Below are 18,185 nucleotides of genomic sequence, written 5' to 3' on the forward strand. Positions count from 1 at the left end.
ATATATATATATATATAGGCATATCTGACTGAGTATCGTAAAATCCGTCGAAAAAGCATGGTAGAACCTGACTAGGTTTTAAAAGTTAACGGGAAGAACGCACTAAATATCCGCGACGCCCATCTTTGCACTGAGACTCTGGAGAAATGGTAGATAAGTTACCGTCAGTGGCCTCCGGAAAAAAAACGTCACGTGACATCTGTTATATCTGCTGATTCGTCAATCTGTGGTACTTGCTGATGACCCGCTCCAGTGCCTGGTGTCGGAGAGAAAAAGGCTCACCGTTGGGAGAGCGCGAGTGCATGCGAGTGCGAAAAGTACAACGGCCTCAAGCTTTTTATATTGGAAGGACACTGTCTGAACTTGGTCCAATGCTGACGCACGCGGTCTGGCCTTAGTACGAGGCAGCGACGTGTTGCATATTGCGGAGGCGTTGTCTGTCCTTGATCAACGCTGACTCGCGCTGTCTGGGTTTGATGCAAGGCTGTGACGCGCTGCATATTAGGGGGGGCGTTGTCTGTCTGGTCAACATCCAGCGGAGCTGAGAGTCTCCGTAGATTCCGGGCCTTCAGTGGTTACTTTTAGGAAGCTGACCTTTTCCTGATATCTTCCCACAAACGTATCCTCCAATCTCAGTACAGTACAATACACACATTTCATGGCAATCGTCTTAAGATTCCGAAAGATGCGCAAACTACATCGATCAGAAGATGACTAAAGAATCCAGAACAGTAGCTAAATGCGTTACCATTCGTCAGTATGCATGAATTTCCACATGTGGAAGGCACCGAAAATCACACTATTCTGTAAACATGATAAGCTCTTCGACCTCGCGAAAGCCGTTATGAATATGCCAACAACATGGAGCATGTCGATAACTGATATTGTGTCATTGCCACACGCGAACCACATGCGGAGTCTTTAAACCTTGTCACCAACCTATCCTCTATGTCTTGCATTCGATTTGAAGCTGTCTGCAATACTCAGCAGAATGAGGGTTCCTTGATACGTTTGGGTGTATATTATTCTAATTTTGTAATGAATCCGGAATATCATCACAGTGAAAACTTTTGAGACCATAAATTAAGGCTTTTCTCTCTTTCAGTGTTTTGAACAAACATTATTGGATTTAGAAACTAAATAGGTCAGCTAGTCAGAAGGACAAACTCCGGACATAATAGGTATGTTAAGGGTAGTCAAACTCCGCTGAGAAATCCTTTGATAAATTAGTCATGTAACCCAAAATACATCCTGTTGTTAGTAAATTTCGAAACCATATAAATGAAATATTAGTGCGGCACGAACTGTCACCCCAAGGATCAAGTTTGACGGAGGCAAGTAAAATAGCTTCTTGCTAGTTTAGCATTTTTCTTCTAAAGTAAGAATTTATTATTTTTCGCCGGTGGACGTAAAACAGTGCAGTGTAATGCTTGAGAATTTCGAAATCAAGCGGGGTTGCCAGCCGTAATTGCCGTTTCTCAAGGTGCATGTATTTAAGCCACATTAGTAGCGTGTGGACTCATAAGCCTCAATGTCGAATGCCCCTCCTCCTATGCCACACAACTACCGAAATACAACATGTGCTTTTGAAGGTAAGTGAATTCGAGTGAAACGGGTATATTGCTCCTTATGGGTGAGACCTCATACTCGGCCCTGAAACTGTCCGGACCATGGGCCAGTCGACTTGTTCGTACAGCTGGTACCCCCACACACGCACAAGCATTTTACCCGAAACGGAGAAAATAATAGATGAACTCTCCCTTATTACGATCTGCCAAAAAGGTACTCATTTATTTGTGGACCCAACCTAGCTTGGGCGGTATTCGTTTGAGAAAAACTCTACATCATTTACTAGGCGATTGCAACTGACAAGGATATTTCAGTAGTGACGCGCACATTCGGTTTGAAAACCGCACCTTGTGCTTCAACTCTTCTATTTACCCCGTGTGGTGCACCAAGCCATGTGATGTTTACGTCTCTGAAAAGTGGTAATTCAAGTGCAACACTGTCCACAGGATGCAGTGACAAATTTAACTACTGCGAAAACTTTGCTTCAAGTTTTAACTTGTGATTGCATAAGTAACTGATTCTTATGTGACACCCGCTCTCATTGAACTTAAAACTTAATCTGGAACATGGACTAACTTGCAGAACAGAAGCACAGCTTTTCTCTCTATTTCAGGAAAAATGTGTCGGTCGTTTCCATCGAGAAATTTCCGTTACCAAGCTCAAAAGTATCAAAGGTCCGGGCCCTCGACTGCTGGTTCCTCGCGTATGGGCCAATCCGCGTAATTTCAACTTTGACAACATCGGCAATGCGATGTTAGCTCTGTTTGAAGTACTCTCCCTCGAAGGTTGGGTTGAAATTCGAGATGTCATCAACGAACGCATCGGCCCAGTAAGTTGTCCTGAATCTAACTAAATGGTCCATCCTGTGCTGGGTTCGATACATTTCATGCACACGTCAGAACGATAATGATGTGATCATCTAGTATATGACGAGACTATTTGGTAATACATGTCCATCGTTTTCTGAAGAATTAAGTTCAGAGGTCCGTTTTATGTGAAAACATTCATACGTTTCTCCCAGACCCCATCAAGTTCGTCTTCCTCGAAATGCAAGATTTACCACACTGGATAATACTGTCTGCATTCAAACACACAAGAATTCAACTGATTTAAGTCGTATGATTTTTAGTAATCTGAGTCAGAGGTTAGAAGTAGGGTAACTGTATATAGCCAATGGGCTAAAGAGCTGGAGTCGGTAGACACCTACTTCATCATTACACCTGAGTTTGAAAGGTTCATTTATGTTTATCCATGTCCATTGAAGTCAGTAGTTTGTAGCTGCATTATTTGTTTAACTAAAAAGATATGATAATTATAGTTTGGAGTGCGATGAGAATCACGTGTTCCTGCCAGACCGTTGCTCCGTCGAACATGACTCCAGTCCACGTAAACAATTTTTTGCCCACCCTGAAAGGCACTCTCACTCACTGACAGAATGAAAATGACCAAATCTCCTTACACTTCTTTTACTCTTGCCCAAGTTGGAATTGGTTTCCTGCGGCTTAGCACATGTTAAATAGGACAAAATGAATCCACATACGCTTATTTTACCTCGAAACCTGATTTCTGCCCATCTCCTGTTCAGTTTGAAATGAAAATACATGATGCAGCCGACCTACAGTTCTAAGATCTAGTTAATCTATACTTCAGATTAGCTGTTGACTTTGGGATTCATTCTCTTGTTTTGCAGCGGCATACCATCTACATCCATTTGTTTGTCTTCATTGGTTGCCTAATTGGGCTGACGTTATTTGTTGGTGTTGTGATAGCCAATTACAGCGAAAATAAGGTGAGTTTGATGCCTATTGCCTTCGTGCTTTTTTTTAAATTTCAATCGAATTGGCGAGCTGTGCATTCCAATGCTGGCTAGTCCCTGCCTTGCATCGAATGGCTTTCTCACGAGTTCCATGTTTCTAAAACTGATGTCAATAAATGTCGGTAACGGCCAGCCTTGTGTACGTTGGGTGTCCCTAAAGCAAACGCCAAACTTCCTGCATCTTGAGGATGGCGTTTTGGTGATATTTTGGGACCTTTTGTATGATTCTGCTACTTTAAGGACGACGAAATATTACTGAATTTCTCTTCGATGGAACCCGAGATAGTCTTTGCGCTACAAATTCGTCAACGTGTGATTCGTTTCATCATCATAATCATCATCGTTGTCAGCTGTAATAACCGCGTACTTGTCGTACAGTGGTTGTAGCTGCCACAGTTTCGTTCACCGATGATTCGGGGAGGTGGGGTAGGCAGCTGCGCATTGGAGGTGGAAGCTGATAAAGTAGTGCGTAAATACGGCACTGTAGGTGGACTGTTAAGTGGGAGGATTGGGAAGGGAGCTATGCATTGAAGGCAATAGCTTGGATGCACGAGCGCCATTGAGGGCGCGACTGGGCCATATCTGACAATGTCTCTAGCCATTGATGTGGCCCATCTCGGAGTCCCCATCCAGGAAGACGGCAATGACCGGCGCAGCTAAGTTTGCTGGTAATAGCTTTCATACTTCGCTGCCAAGTCATTGGTTGACCGCCTCTGACTCTCTTCCACCCTTCACGTGGTTGTGCGAAAAGAGCCCTTCGAGGAAGTCGGTCGACTGGGATACGCAACACGTGGCCAAGCCAGCGCAACCTATGCAGTGTGATCAGTTCATCTATTGAGAGTGAGTTATTTCTCCCGAATACCATTCGACGTACTTCAGAATTGCTGATCTGGTGTTCCCACCAGATTCGGGCGGTGCTCCGAAGACATCGGTGGTTAAACACTGAAAGTCTTTTGACGTCCTCGGCGCGCAGTGGCCAGGTTTCTGATGCGTATAGTAATATGGAGCGCACCATTTAGGCTGGTAATAATGAGTTTAAACTAAATTTCAGTCCTTACGAACAGGCGTCCCGGTACCATATTTGGGAACATTGAGCAAAGTTGATTGAAGTCTATAGGGAAGCCATTGTTTCATAGAATTCTAAAATTAATCGGTGGGTTTCTAGCTGAGCAATGTTTTACTTGTCAGGGAACGAAGCTTTTGTATCAGAAGCGAAACTTCGTATGGCAGCAAATTCATCGATGCTTCTTGAACTTTTTTGAAACACTAACCAATGCCTATTTATTCTGCAATTTTTTGTAGATTTCCATGACGGACTGCGAGGATCCACATGTTTCAGTGCTAAATTATCCTCAGCAGATAATGTCCAAAAAATTCTTGCACATTCAGTTTACCACATGTAGCTACCTCGAATGTTCTCTTGGAAGTTTCTAAAACTTTCGGTTCGGTATTCTCCGGATCAAAACTCCACGCACCATATTTTGGTTCCGACAAGAAAGTCAGGCCATATAACGGGTTCCCCCATGGCAAGTTCGAACTACACCACACAGTAGTGCATCATTGTAGCATAACTTAAGGAAAGCATGCCAAGGAAAGAAGAATGAGGCAGAGACATCGAACGTCATAGCAGCAGGCTTCTGTGACAGCACCAGAAAGCCGTCGGCTGTGTAGAATGACAGTATCTTAAGAATGATGTCTTGGCATTGTAAATCACCAACTGTGGAAGAACGAACCCTCCCTTATATGATACCGTCAACCATAAGAGTGCAAGGAAATTATACTAGCAGCTAGAAACAGAAGGCGATATAACGGGAACAGAACCACCAACAGCACTGGATTTTGGGGATTTTTAAGGCAATATTGGGAATTTTAGTCATTTTCATAACCCATCTAGTATCAGAAGTGCTCCCATGCACGAAGCGGCGACTTCTGTTCATAAAAATCTCAAGACTTTCAGACACGTAATAAACCAAAACAGGCTGAAGTCCGGGTGATGATCTGACATGGATCAGACCGGTTATTTCTGTTTTAAGACTCACATCATGAATGAGCAAACCGAAGTTGCAACGCCGGATGATGAAATCAAATCAGTAAACCATGGGGCCTTCAAAAAAACCTACTGTCAACTAGATGCATACTCCAAGACATGGGTTGCCTTGCTGCGTACCTCAACGAGTTAGACATGAGCTTCAAAGTGATAGTCTTCATGGATCATTCCAATATGGTCTTTCCTATCCAGTTTTTGGGTTAGGGATTGATGTGTGCCTACAAGAATTTTTGTACCCGAAATGTTCCTTATCCCCTCGCATATGTCATGGACAATAGGGGGTTGCTACCGTAAATATACGATGGCATTTGGCCTGTCGGTCACCCAAGCCGCTCCAAAGGAGGTCAAGCTAGAGACCTTAGAGGCAAGTCAGAACATATTGTGACCTACGTAAGACAGGGATAGCAACGGCTTCGGATTTGAGAAAATTCATCCCAAGGATGTAGACATAGAAATGGTGAAGGTGCTTTCTGGTGATGTACCGCAGGATGAGGTTAACGAAGTTCCCAACGAAGTAGCTGAAGAATTAACAGATTTAGAGGGGCCGGTGCAGAACCTGATATGGAAGAAATTTGTCACGATACTAAAGACAGCGAAGGAGTTGCAAATGATAGTTGAACCACTAGATCCGTGTATGGGTCTGCACCTCAAGGTGATTGATGGTATCGATGATGCCGTCCAAACTTGTATAATCCTCCTTACGAACAACAGCAGCTTTTAACGAAAATGTTCCTCCACTAGATAAAGATAGATCAGCGGAGACCACAACAGAAAATGACCCTTTATGGATATAGTGAATAGATACCACAGCTTACCTTCAATGAGCCGGGTCCTCAAATTTCTCGAATATCACATAATAAGAGGTATTCTGTTCGTCACTTCAATTGTGATTCTTTCAAGCGCCCGAGAAAAATTTCCTCGATCTGGAAAACATCTGATGGGAAACATGTGTGGATGAATTTCAGAGTAAAACTACTACGATTTTACTAAATTGTGATGGTTATTTTCGAACGTGTCAAACTGGTTTTAATGTGTCCGTCACGAAGAGACTGGAACTTACCGTGGTGTGGCGGTTTGTGTACCTCGGAGATCCATTGAGCTATACTGGGGGGTGTCCGCGCGACACTCACAGAGTCTCTCATACCAGGTTGGTCAATGGTTAGAGGTCTGGCGAACACAGTCTCCTGGCCCTCCAGGTTGGGGGTTGGAACATGTATGGCGACTTGTTCCGTAGAAACGGTGATGCATTTGCATTTCCCGCCAAAACCGCTGCATTGCGGTTAGGCTTTTGAGCCAAAGACTTTGGTTGAAGACCCTAATCCTCCTCCTGTCTAGGTGTGGGCGTCCTGGCAGTATCCCAGCCCTCGTACAACCATGACCTATGGTTGTACGGCAGTGAAGCATCAGTGCCAACACTGATGTTGCTGTCTTTTATGATGATGATGTTTTAATGTGTGTGATCGCTTTTGTTAGTGCAAACTTCATAAAATCTGCAGAGCATAGGCTGCTTCTCGATTTGATTTTACCAGCCAACACACCAGTGTCACACAAATACTTGGGCGTTGGTGGTACGCAGTAAGTAAGCGAACAAAGTAAACAGCGCTGTTTGAATATATTTTGTACACAACACTAGAATCCAATTAACAATTTGTGATGAACTTATTCACATGCGTGTTCAACAATTCATGATCGACGTCATCGGGAACGGTAGCCACATTTAAGGAGGTAGAAATTAGGTTCCGAACCAATGTACCCCCATCTTCTTTAAGATCAAGTGTCTCTGGAATTCTCCTCAAAGATATTAGAGGTGGTTAGCGATCTATTTCAAGTTATCCAGTCTGACATCGGATATAGCAAAGCTTTCTAGCTATTGAGATGTTCCCCAGGCTCATACTACGTTTCAATTTGTGCAACATTTCCTCGGGTGCACGGAGCCAACCTTGACAATGAATTATCTCAGTTTCCTTCTTATAAGGTTTCTGTTTGGTTTGATGCACCAAGTAAAGGCTTTTGTTGAATACACATGTCTCTTTGTGCAAACGAGCTTTGAGCTGAGCAAAGTCATCGCCTTATGTGCGTCTTCAGGTACCACTTTATTTCACTTTACTCACAAGGTTGCTGACATTCTTCGAAAGCTCACGATCAGTTTTACTGTTCTTAGGGTTCATCGGGTATTTCCCGAATTCCCGTCAACCTTATGAACTACTTGAATACTAAATCGTACTCAAATGCCGGAACACATTCAGTTACAAACTCATCATCACTATCATGATCGTCATCGTCGTCATCACCATCGGCGTTGTCAACAGCATCAGATGAAGACACTAATGCCTCACCGCCGCAAAACGATGTCAGTTTATATCAATGAAATCCCATAATGGAGAGGAGAAAGAAATAGAGCAGGTTGTCACCCAGAGATAGTTCGCAACAAACATTTGAGATGCCTACATCTTCAGTACTTGGACAATCTGGATAGAAACCGACAGCATGAATGCCGCTGACACCGGTCAGCCGCGATATCGCTTAGTTTCCAGCCAAGCTCAGGGCGCGGTCTTGTGGATCCCATCCTAGAAGGCGAATGATACTAATAATAACGTTTCTTAACATCCTCCGTCCCCTGCTGACATGTCAAGTGCTATCCACCTCTAGGTTTCCGCCATTCCGGATTAAGCACGCTTAAGAGTGCCTGTTTCGGCAGGTAGTAACTCGGCATCCGTAACAAACGGCCCAGCCACCTCAGCTTGATACGCTGGATGCATTCCCTGCGGAAAGCACCTTCTGTTTCACCAAAAACATGTCTCCTGATCACCTCATGGTATATTCTCTGGTCCCAACTTTCGAGACACCGGTGGTCAAAGACCTGGAGAGGTATCGAACCCTCCACCCGAACCGGCCTAGTCTCGCAGCTGCAATTTAGGTTGGTGTTAACATGGGGCTTAACTGAATTTTACCTGTGCCTCTCGCTCGTGATATTCTTTGAACAAATGTGCTACACAAATACCACCTCTTGTTCCAGCTAGAATGATTGTAGTTACAATTCAATAAGTTGGTTTAAAGTTCAAGCCAGTGTTTATGAGACATACTCGGGGTTTCAACTATAAAACTGCGTTTGGCCGCACAGAAAATTCGATATCATTGTAATTCGCAGGTATTCTCGCAAAGTTGGAACGAACTGTGCCTAACTTACTCCATTTCATTTCGTTGTATTTTCTCTTTGGATCAGTGTATCAGAATAGTCGTACGATTATCTGCTTGTTTTTCAGGGTACCGCCTTACTTACGGTCGACCAAAGAAGATGGCTTGACTTGAAAGGAAGAATTAAATTAACTCAGCCGTTGCAGCTGCCACCGCGTCCAAGTGAGACCATGCTTCTTGCGGTTTTTCATTTTTGTGTCCGACTGATTTTAGGAAGTGTTATCTTCGTAGACTATCCATCGACTGCATATGAACCAAGTGATAGAACGAGGACAGCACTTATCAGCTATCGGACTGGGGATTATAGTTGGCACCGGAGGCATAAGCTTTTAGGCTACTTTGCAGGATGCTCGATAACTGCGTGCGCACCCTCGGGGCAGCTGGTTCATGCGAACTGGTCACCTTGCCGCACATGAATTGGTAACTCTGGTGTTAACCGGAATGGATAAGTTCAGCAAGCAACCACATACGCTTATGCTGAGGTACACATCTGACATAACTGTATATCAACTACTGTATGGGACTGTTAACTATTATTCAAAACATTTTGTGTTGCCAGTTGAGCTGTTCAACTATTCAACAAATAACTGTTTTGCCGAATAAGGTCACCAACTGTTTCCTGTCTTTAACACGCCCACTCATAATCAGATGGTTCCCATTGTGTGGTCAGCTAAGCGACCATAATTAGTATTCAGAATCTTTGCAAGGTACTTTCACCACCTTTTGCAATCAAACGACGTTGGACCTAATACAAACGTTTTGGTTCCAAGTTTTTTTTGAATTACTGCCGATGAATAAGCTGTGACAAAATCGGGTGCTTTTCTGGAGGAGGCACTGTCATTCACCTTCTCTAAAATCCTAGACAAATTCACATCTAGCCTGTTTGATCGGTCCTCCTCGTGTCCTGATGCAATGGCTTTGGTGAGTCCATATCAAAGACGGAAAGCGTTGGACTCATCAACAGGTGTATCCTAGGACGTGCGGGGGGTTGAACTGACACGTAATAGGCCAGCGTGTTACCACCAGTGTACCAGCGCGCGCTGGATACACCTGACTGGATAGGTGAATGTGTTCACGTTCGAGAGTTTGGTTGCCTAATCAACCCGACTTGGTTGGTTTACCCGACGTCTCGAACGAAGGCTTAATAATTAGCACGGCGGTGTCGATCAGACAATAAATTCCTTCACCCCATAAACGTTTTGTTCTACTGAAATCCACCTTCCTCAGTATATAGGATGGGGCACAGTAGAAAGCGATCTAAAGTGAAACAACATAGCATTTCCCATCATTGTGACAGCAGTTTCTTTGTAATGTAGAACCTTATCTCATTCTCTGGATTCATTTCGTTGTCATATTTCACAACAGCACGGAAGTTTCGTAGGTCTGAATGAATGCATAAAATTCATTTACCTACTCGAGCCCATCCCACAGAGATGTTTACTTCACTTTACCAACTAGGTCATGAACAAACAATAACAGTCTAATGTACCGACAAAGCTGATAGACTGACAGGGAGGTTTTGGCAGTTGTCCCCCGTTATGCTGGGCTTTTGTGGCCACAAACTCGTTTTTGCACGATGAAGGGATCGTGCTTTTAACAAGTGTATTTCCCAACGCATCAGTCATAAAAACGGCTTCATAGGTGTTCAATTAGATCTTCACTCTGTTTTCTCTCGCAAACTGCGAAAGGGCTACCAGCATAGATCGAATGCTTGAGTTTTGGAATCTGATCCTGCAGTTGATCGGAACGACAAGAAAACCCGTCTAATTTTCTTCCGACTAACCATGCGTGTAACTCTACTCAGACCACCAGTCCTCTATATGTGCATAGAAGATAATGTAATTACCAGTCAGTCAACATTTTCCGTACTGCAAAAACCGTTAAAACATAGTTGCACCGGAAGCCTTTTCAACCTATGAGGCGATGCTATGCACCGAGACTTTCATGGTGTGAACACTGTATTCATAGTGGCCACTGGGTGGTGCACAAACTATTCTAGTATAACCGTAACTGACTCTTGTAGTTAGACGTTAAGCTCCGGGGGACCAAAAAGTTGAGATAACATCTGCACGTTATCTGTCACCACCAAAATATCCACGGATAAAACCGACGATAGCCTACGATTTGGGTACACGAAACTGGACTTGCTTGACCTACTGTGTACTGTGTAGTGAATACTGTCCATGACAATTTGTTGGTTTGTCCCAAATTCTCTGCCACATTCACTAAACTGCCCCTCGGACATTTCTGCTTGGGAGGCCAAACAAATTTTGAAGTTGTTTGGATCAGACGCTCAGTTACATGTAAGCACGATTGCCCTCTCAGTTTTCCCATGTGGTCGGGAGAATCGGTGTCTGAAAGAATAATTCGGATTGTTGTATATCCGAAGGCCTTCGCGTACTTGGTGGACGCCACTGTCTGACTTATTGCGTAGTTCAAGTAAGGGGGCCTACTGACGGTGCAAGAGGTCTTCCGTTATTGATCTATCAGATAGAAGCATGTTCCAGAATGTTAGTGGGAAACGTGGCAGGAACTCTGGTAATTCAGTCGGTAAAACAAGGTCTGACATTCCGGATGTCAGTGGCTCGATTCCAACCTCAGAATATGTACTTCAGTTATTGTGGTTGCTGCTCGGTTTATGCATGTTCGATTGAATAATTTGGTGTACTGCGGGGCTGAAGACTTCTTGGTATACAGGATGCCGACCCTACATCACTTTGGGATACACTGCATCGATACATTGTATTGCATACGTTGCCAAGAAAAGTGTAAGTCGACGCTGTTTTAGTGGGCTTATATCTTTGATTGTTTTCCCCACATGCAAACTCATCATTTGAGTTTCTTGTTTCAGAAAATAATGCAAAGAAACTCACAAACGGTTTTCAGTACTCAAGCGGTCACTTTTACTTTGCAATATATGATGCTGTTCTCCTTATTTCGTCTAGAATTACGCCAGGAGCCCGGACAGGACGGTTACTCCGCTAACCCGATGACCAACAATCTCGAGAAGAAAAGTGTAAAATTTCGCTGCCTAATTTATGACATCACGCAACATATCGCCTTCAAACGTGCCTCGGCTATTCTAGTGGTGGCTAACTGTGGGCTACTGTTTTTCCCAGTAAGTTTATGCTAGTCCTTCTGTTCACCAACGATGTGCCTAATTTCCTCATCCTCCTACTCTGAATAGCTGTGGGCAGTGACTGCGTTTGTGGAGGACCTTAATTTTCACTTTCAAACTCTGAATCTATGGAGAAGGCGTGTTACTGCGTGAATGCACTATCATATAATGGCGCAACCCTTATTTAGTGCATCACTGAAAACTTATTTTTTGATAACTCGATAAGTTTTTGAAACATTTTACTTTTTCGAGCTTCAGCCGTGTCGTATACGTTCCGTCTCCTCAGTTATTTTTAAAACCTTCATATCTTCCCCTCAGTTCAACGAGACCGATTTGGAGCGTGATAGTAACGTTCACAAGCGATATCTGGCTCAAGTGTCCCTGGGAATAATCTTCACATTGTTTTTCTGCTTGGAATGTTTACTGAAAATTATCGCTCTGGGGTTCAAAGGTTATTGGCAGTCCCGAAGAAACCGATTTGACATGCTAGTGGCTATCTTGGGTTGCACTTGGATCATCCTACATTTCATTTTGCGACCCAATCCGGTAAGCTCTGTTTTTCAAATATCATGGGATTTGAAATCCTTTCTGTGGCTTGACAGAATGCGACAAGCTACAATCAGATAAAAGGTATCTTAAACCCATATTCAGTAGTGTCATGCAACATGAAAGATTCACTGATCGCTTCGAACTAGAGGGAACTTATCTGTTATTTCTTAATGCGTATTAGGAGAACCAGCTCGGAACTTAACAGGACTACATAACTACCAATGGAATAACCGTTTTTCGTTGAGGCGGATTTCATTGGTTGTTCTTCACTCACCCTTGACTGATGAGCTGTATTCCTAGTATCACTTTTGACCGCTTGTGTGCGACAGTGATCAATAGAGCAGCTGGCTCGCACGTTCGTTGACTTTTTCTGGTCTGGCCAAGCGCACCAGGTGATCAAGCGCCTATCCGGACCGGGGTTCACGGTAATAAGAAGGCACTAAGTGACTGTGGTCTACAAAAATAAGGATTCAAAGGAAGTCTTGAACCAGTGACCTCCGAGCTACTAGTTTCTTAAGATGTGCGCGAATGATAATTCTAAACAGGCATGAAGCAGCTACGCAAAGTTTCTTGAAGGCACTAGTGACTGTGGTCTACAAAAATAAGGATTCAAAGGAAGTCTTGAACCAGTGACCTCCGAGCTACTAGTTTCTTAAGATGTGCGCGAATGATAATTCTAAACAGGCATGAAGCAGCTACGCAAAGTTTCTTCACTTATCAGCACAGATAGGCTTCAATGATAGAACTAAATCTCCACTAACAAGCGATTTATATTGCTGAACTAAACAGTGCCAATATATAAGTTCGCTGTATTTCAAGGCGTTCAGCGTCTCTTTCGTGAAGCACAAGACTATGGAATGTGGCTCCAAACAGTTTCTTTTACTGCAATTGTGTTGGATTCCGGGACATCAAAACTCATTGCGTGTGGCATAGTTTTGTGGCATCTCAATGAACATTTGTCAATGCTGATCAGGTGTTTTGGTCCTATGTTCACCATCACTCACTCTATCCTGTTGGTTTCTTAATGTTGACATTTGTATCCCGTTTCGAAAGCGATTCACAGCCGTATTTCAGTTAAATAGTTCGTTTTTGTTGGCCAATCTCGCTCCGTCTATTTGATCTCTGTCAGTCACTAGCCTCGTTTGTTTTTAACAGCCCAAAGGTGAAGTGCTGATCCAAGTTGGGCTCTTCATTTTTTGAAATCATCTCCCTGCGTCCATCATCGTAAACCGACCACGTTAATCAGCCACGCACAAATTTCGATATGTTGTTTCACCAGTTCTACCATCCTGTTATTAGCTGCTGACGCCATTCTTTGTGGCGCTTACTTCAATTCCAAACATTTTTAATCCACTTCGTAGACGTCTTGATTCCTTGAAATAAGAAACGTTGTAGAAAACATCTAGTCTTGGCCTGAAGGAGACAGACGTTGAGACAGACGTCAGCACTAAAACCGATCACACACCAGACATCACATCCTGACTGGCACACCCATCCATTTTTAAGACAGGTTTCTTTTTGCTGTCAAATGTTCACACGGTCACGCTGTCAATGGGGGACGTTGAAATGGCGCAGCCACGTCCATTATGTCCGAAAATAACTTGGGAAGGCAACGCAGTTCCAGATTGATTTGGAATATGGACGTTTTCTGCTTACAAAGTTTTTGCTTTATATGCGTCTCGTCATTCCATGCTTTCTGCCGAACGAACAAACAAAAGTAGCCGTACTGAATTTCAGCCATTTTGTACGCGTGATGGGTCTTTTTCAATCATCAAGCAACTAGGATATAGTCAATGCACCGCTGTGTGTTCTAAACCAATCCAGAGATTTTGGAATTCAGCGCTTGTCACGTTTCCACCTGCAGTTTGACTTACTTGAAGCGTTTGCAGTGAAGGCGCCCCGGACGATTCGGTACACAACTCCCAGGTCTATCGCTAAAACCGATCTTATTGCACCAGACTTGTCAGTCATACTGAAAACTGCTTGGCCGGTGCATTTGGTTTACTGGCGACGCTTTTTAATACTACTGAAAGGAAGAAGTCCTTCGCTGTGGAGTTATTCATTAAAAATACCAACTGAATAGTTACAGACTATAAGACAGTAAAGCAAAACTCTCATATGCATCTTGCTTATGAAAACTGAATATCCGTCTTCCTCTTGAATGCGTCATCTTGAACTTTCCTGGATAATCATTGACTACCACTCAAATGTAAGCGAATGCTATAAAGCAATCCCACAAGATCCGTGATAAATCCCACTTTCCAATAGACGAGAAGCGGATATGCGAGAAAACATGTTACTCGTATGCTTCACCAGTAGTATCCATCGTTGCACTACGACGCCCTATGAGTTAATCAATAGCCTGACAACACGTTTTCGAAAATGCACCTCGTTCTTGTAATGCCAGATGCTTGCTAAGGATAACTTGCTGACCTTCATCTTCGCGTAGGCCCCCATATGAATGTCCCTTGTTACTGAAGAAAACAGTAAACCTGTTGATATCTCTAAATCTAACCTACTTCATCTGATGGTAGGTCATCTTGCAGTATCGAACCGGCGTCCTCGTTGCATGACAAGATCGGGGAATGAATTGGTTTGATGGGTTACGAGCAGTGCTCTTGACCCACTTCAGCTACACTTACAAAGACAGCAAAGAAATCAGTGTAGCTCTGTTAGGATCTTCCGAGATAGCTACCGGCCGAGTCTACTAATCCGGTTGCACTAAGTGGGAGAAAAGGCGTTTGCAGTGACAACCAGTGAGCATCTATAACTGCCAAATACATGATCTATCTAATCGTAGATTCACGTGAAAAATCACTTGAAAAAAGCATAGTACATTTTGCCTGAACAATACTGGAAAACCATTCAAACGCTACTGGTCGTAAAATCCTTTATCATAAAGTCTAATCCAAGTAGCCACATTCATTTATTTTGCACTTTTCCAGTTTTCCGGGCGGGGTTAAATGACTGGGCCTTGGTGTACTGCAGTGCTGAGCACAAGTGTGTTTTCCCAGAGTGGGAAACTACATGCAGTTGTTAATGGACTGGATAGTATAGAATTGGAGGAAATTCCTTCGCATTCAGAAAGCATATTGTAATGGTAGGGTTTGGTAGGTTTATTCGAAGTAGAACAAGTGACAACAAAAAGATGGCTAGAAACAGCTTTAGTCTCCCTTTGGTTACCTAAGTCTTAGTAACCGTTATCTCTACCTGAGAACATCCCTTCTTACCTTAATGTGGGCCGGCCTCGTGAAACTGATCACAATAATCGGTATTTTCGTTTTTTTTTTAATCTGAGCAAGAGCCCTGTATTGCGTCAGGATTGTTTTATCTGGCTTCCCGTTTGCGGTCATTTAACCCTCCTTCTGATCTTATCCTCACGTTTCAGGATTACCACTGGATTAGTAACAGCTTCGGGTGGTCTGTACTGATTCTCCGTTTCTTCACCATTGCTGGTAGACACGTAAGTCTTCGGAAATCATTCACTCCTTTTTTGGCTAGTTGGTACCTATTACCGTCCGTCTGGAGCGTGATTTTTCATTTTCGCAACATCCCTTTAACTGTAGATGGTCTGCATACCATTTAGTGGCATGCCAAGACATTGTATATATCTGTGAACAGTGCAGTTGATGTGTAATTCGAGTGTTCCAAAGACCTTGAGCTTTTCTTTAATCTTATCTGTCTCCAACCTGGTTAGTTATACCCGGGAATTTCAGCCCGTCACTTGAGAATGTCGCACAATCAGCAAAAAACAATTATGGGTTTAAGGTTCAAACGTTCACTTCATCCGTCACACTACAGTGAGTGCTGATGCAAACACGTATAGCGCTACACAACTTCTAGTGTCATTCCTTGAATTCTATGCAGGTTCAAAGACTATAATCCCTTGGCTTGCCTTCGCACATGACGAAGGATTGACCGACCTTGGTCAGCTCTTCTTGTGTTGCTTGCTCTTCTCGCCTTTCTTTAAAAAAATGATGGCAATGTGGTCTTCATACTCAAGGTCAACAGAGTTCCTGCTCGGAAAGGGCTTAATTGCAGGGCTTTGGTGGCCCTCCGGGTTTTTCCTCATCAATCTCGAACTTAAAAAATGAAGGATACCACTCATTGCCATTATCACCATAATCATTGGCAGCAAAAACCAGAGGGGAACGCTCGTCCTTCTCTGCCGTAAAATGATGTCAGATTATTTGAAGAAAGCCTTATCACGAAAAAATGAAACTGGACAGGGAAAGGAGCTGAGGCTTGCCTACCACAAACGTCCGAAATGCCTTTACCTCCAGCACTCAATCAGAAAGTCTGGGTGTAATCGCACTGAATATAAAGGCTGACAGTTGGACCGAGCGTTGGGGTTTGAAGACTGATTTTGAAATGCTTATGTCCATGGCGATTGAGTTATCTGTAGATAATGGAGTCAGCAATTATGAGCGGCGAAGGATAGTCCAGTCCTTAAGAATGGGCACACGTAGGTGTCGCTGGCAACGGGTTCAGGAGGGAAAGAAAAGCGAATATGTTGAAGGGTAATATGGGAGGCATCAGCATTAGCTTGTTTTCGCTTCCCTACCCTGCTGTATGCAGCAAGTAAGGTGACTCGGCTGATGGCACCACGCGACTGCTGATATGGCAGGGGATTATTTGTAAGTATGCAATTCATGGTTGTCTGTGGGCTGGGATACTGCCAGAGTGTCCATACCTAGACATTAGCGTAATTCTTTGGAAGCTGCGGTTGGCGCAAGACCTTCAGAGTAGCCTGCATTTTTTAGCATGAAGTCACCACAAATTTTCCAACCTTGAACTTGGAGAATCCGGGGACCAAGAAACTCTGTTAATCAGACCTCTTCCCGTTAACCGCCCTGGTATGGTAGGCTCTGTAAGTCTCACACGTAAACTCCCCAGTGTAGCGCAATGGGTTATGGAGGTCCCACCGTGATAAGGTTCAGTTTCTTCAAAGAGTCGGACACCAAGCAACCCGAAGAGTAAAGTTACATCGAGGTGGTCAAGCTAATCACTATGGGTTTGCCACATTAAGTGCGACCAACTTTTTTTGAAAATAGGCTTCACTGTCGATTCACTCCAGTTGGCTTGCACGCTTACTCTAACCCGGATAGAGGTAAATAACAAAGACAAGCACCGATAGAGGTTGTCATCTCCATCCTTTAACAGAGCGGGTGAAAGTATTTCAGGATCAGTGATTCGGTGGCGCTTGGAGGAGAAAAGATTTTCGTGCATCTGTAAAGCCTTCGCACTGTTGTTGGTTAAGACTCCGACTGAAAGTGCGACCATTTTGAAAATAGGCTTCACTGTCGATTCACTCCAGTTGGCTTGCACGCTTACTCTAACCCGGATAGAGGTAAATAACAAAGACAAGCACCGATAGAGGTTGTCATCTCCATCCTTTAACAGAGCGGGTGAAAGTATTTCAGGATCAGTGATTCGGTGGCGCTTGGAGGAGAAAAGATTTTCGTGCATCTGTAAAGCCTTCGCACTGTTGTTGGTTAAGACTCCGACTGAACAACTGTAGGTGACAGTTAATTTATTGGTAGAAGTCTTCAGCCCAGCGATTTAGGCGCTTTCTTCAGGGAGGAGTGAACCATCTTTATCGCTGGTTGTTTCGTTCGTCAGATGCCTTTCTGAGGCCCGCCGCGGGTATTAGTTAGGATAGTTTCCGCACGTTCGCAGGATTTCTCGCTTTTTCCATCTCTTCAGCTTCCTTTGCCCACCGATTTTCTTGATCCATGTAGACTCTACGTTTACCTGATGTCCAATACTTCGCTGACTTGTACTGCACTTTCATGTAGGAGGAATTCCAGATCCACCAGTTGTTGAGTGTTGCTCGAGATCCAATGCTTATATGTAGTTGGTTGTGCAGTCCAACAAGCAGAGCAGTTGGC

At 43.7% G+C, this 18,185-nt stretch overlaps 2 protein-coding genes across 2 annotated transcripts in view; one reads left to right on the plus strand and one right to left on the minus strand.

The window, feature by feature from the left end:
- The window catches only part of T265_01113 (hypothetical protein), a gene marked incomplete at both ends in the record, with an annotated part of 75,029 nt that overhangs the window by 44,336 nt on the left and 12,508 nt on the right, over nt 1–18,185 (plus strand). Inside the window, 3 exons of the mRNA XM_009165074.1 lie at nt 2,183–2,398; nt 8,173–8,300; nt 11,514–11,745. Coding sequence (XP_009163338.1) covers nt 2,183–2,398; nt 8,173–8,300; nt 11,514–11,745 — 576 coding nt within the window. The remainder of the gene's footprint in view (nt 1–2,182; nt 2,399–8,172; nt 8,301–11,513; nt 11,746–18,185) is intronic.
- Nucleotides 8,068–14,833, minus strand: T265_01112 (hypothetical protein; the record flags this gene model as incomplete). Its single annotated transcript, XM_009165073.1, has 2 exons — nt 8,068–8,338; nt 14,814–14,833. 2 exons carry the CDS (start codon nt 14,831–14,833, stop codon nt 8,068–8,070), a joined length of 291 nt encoding a protein of 96 aa, XP_009163337.1.

This window comes from Opisthorchis viverrini, assembly GCF_000715545.1.
Source record: "Opisthorchis viverrini unplaced genomic scaffold opera_v5_12, whole genome shotgun sequence".
In the NCBI taxonomy this organism is placed as follows: Eukaryota; Metazoa; Platyhelminthes; class Trematoda; order Opisthorchiida; family Opisthorchiidae; genus Opisthorchis; species Opisthorchis viverrini.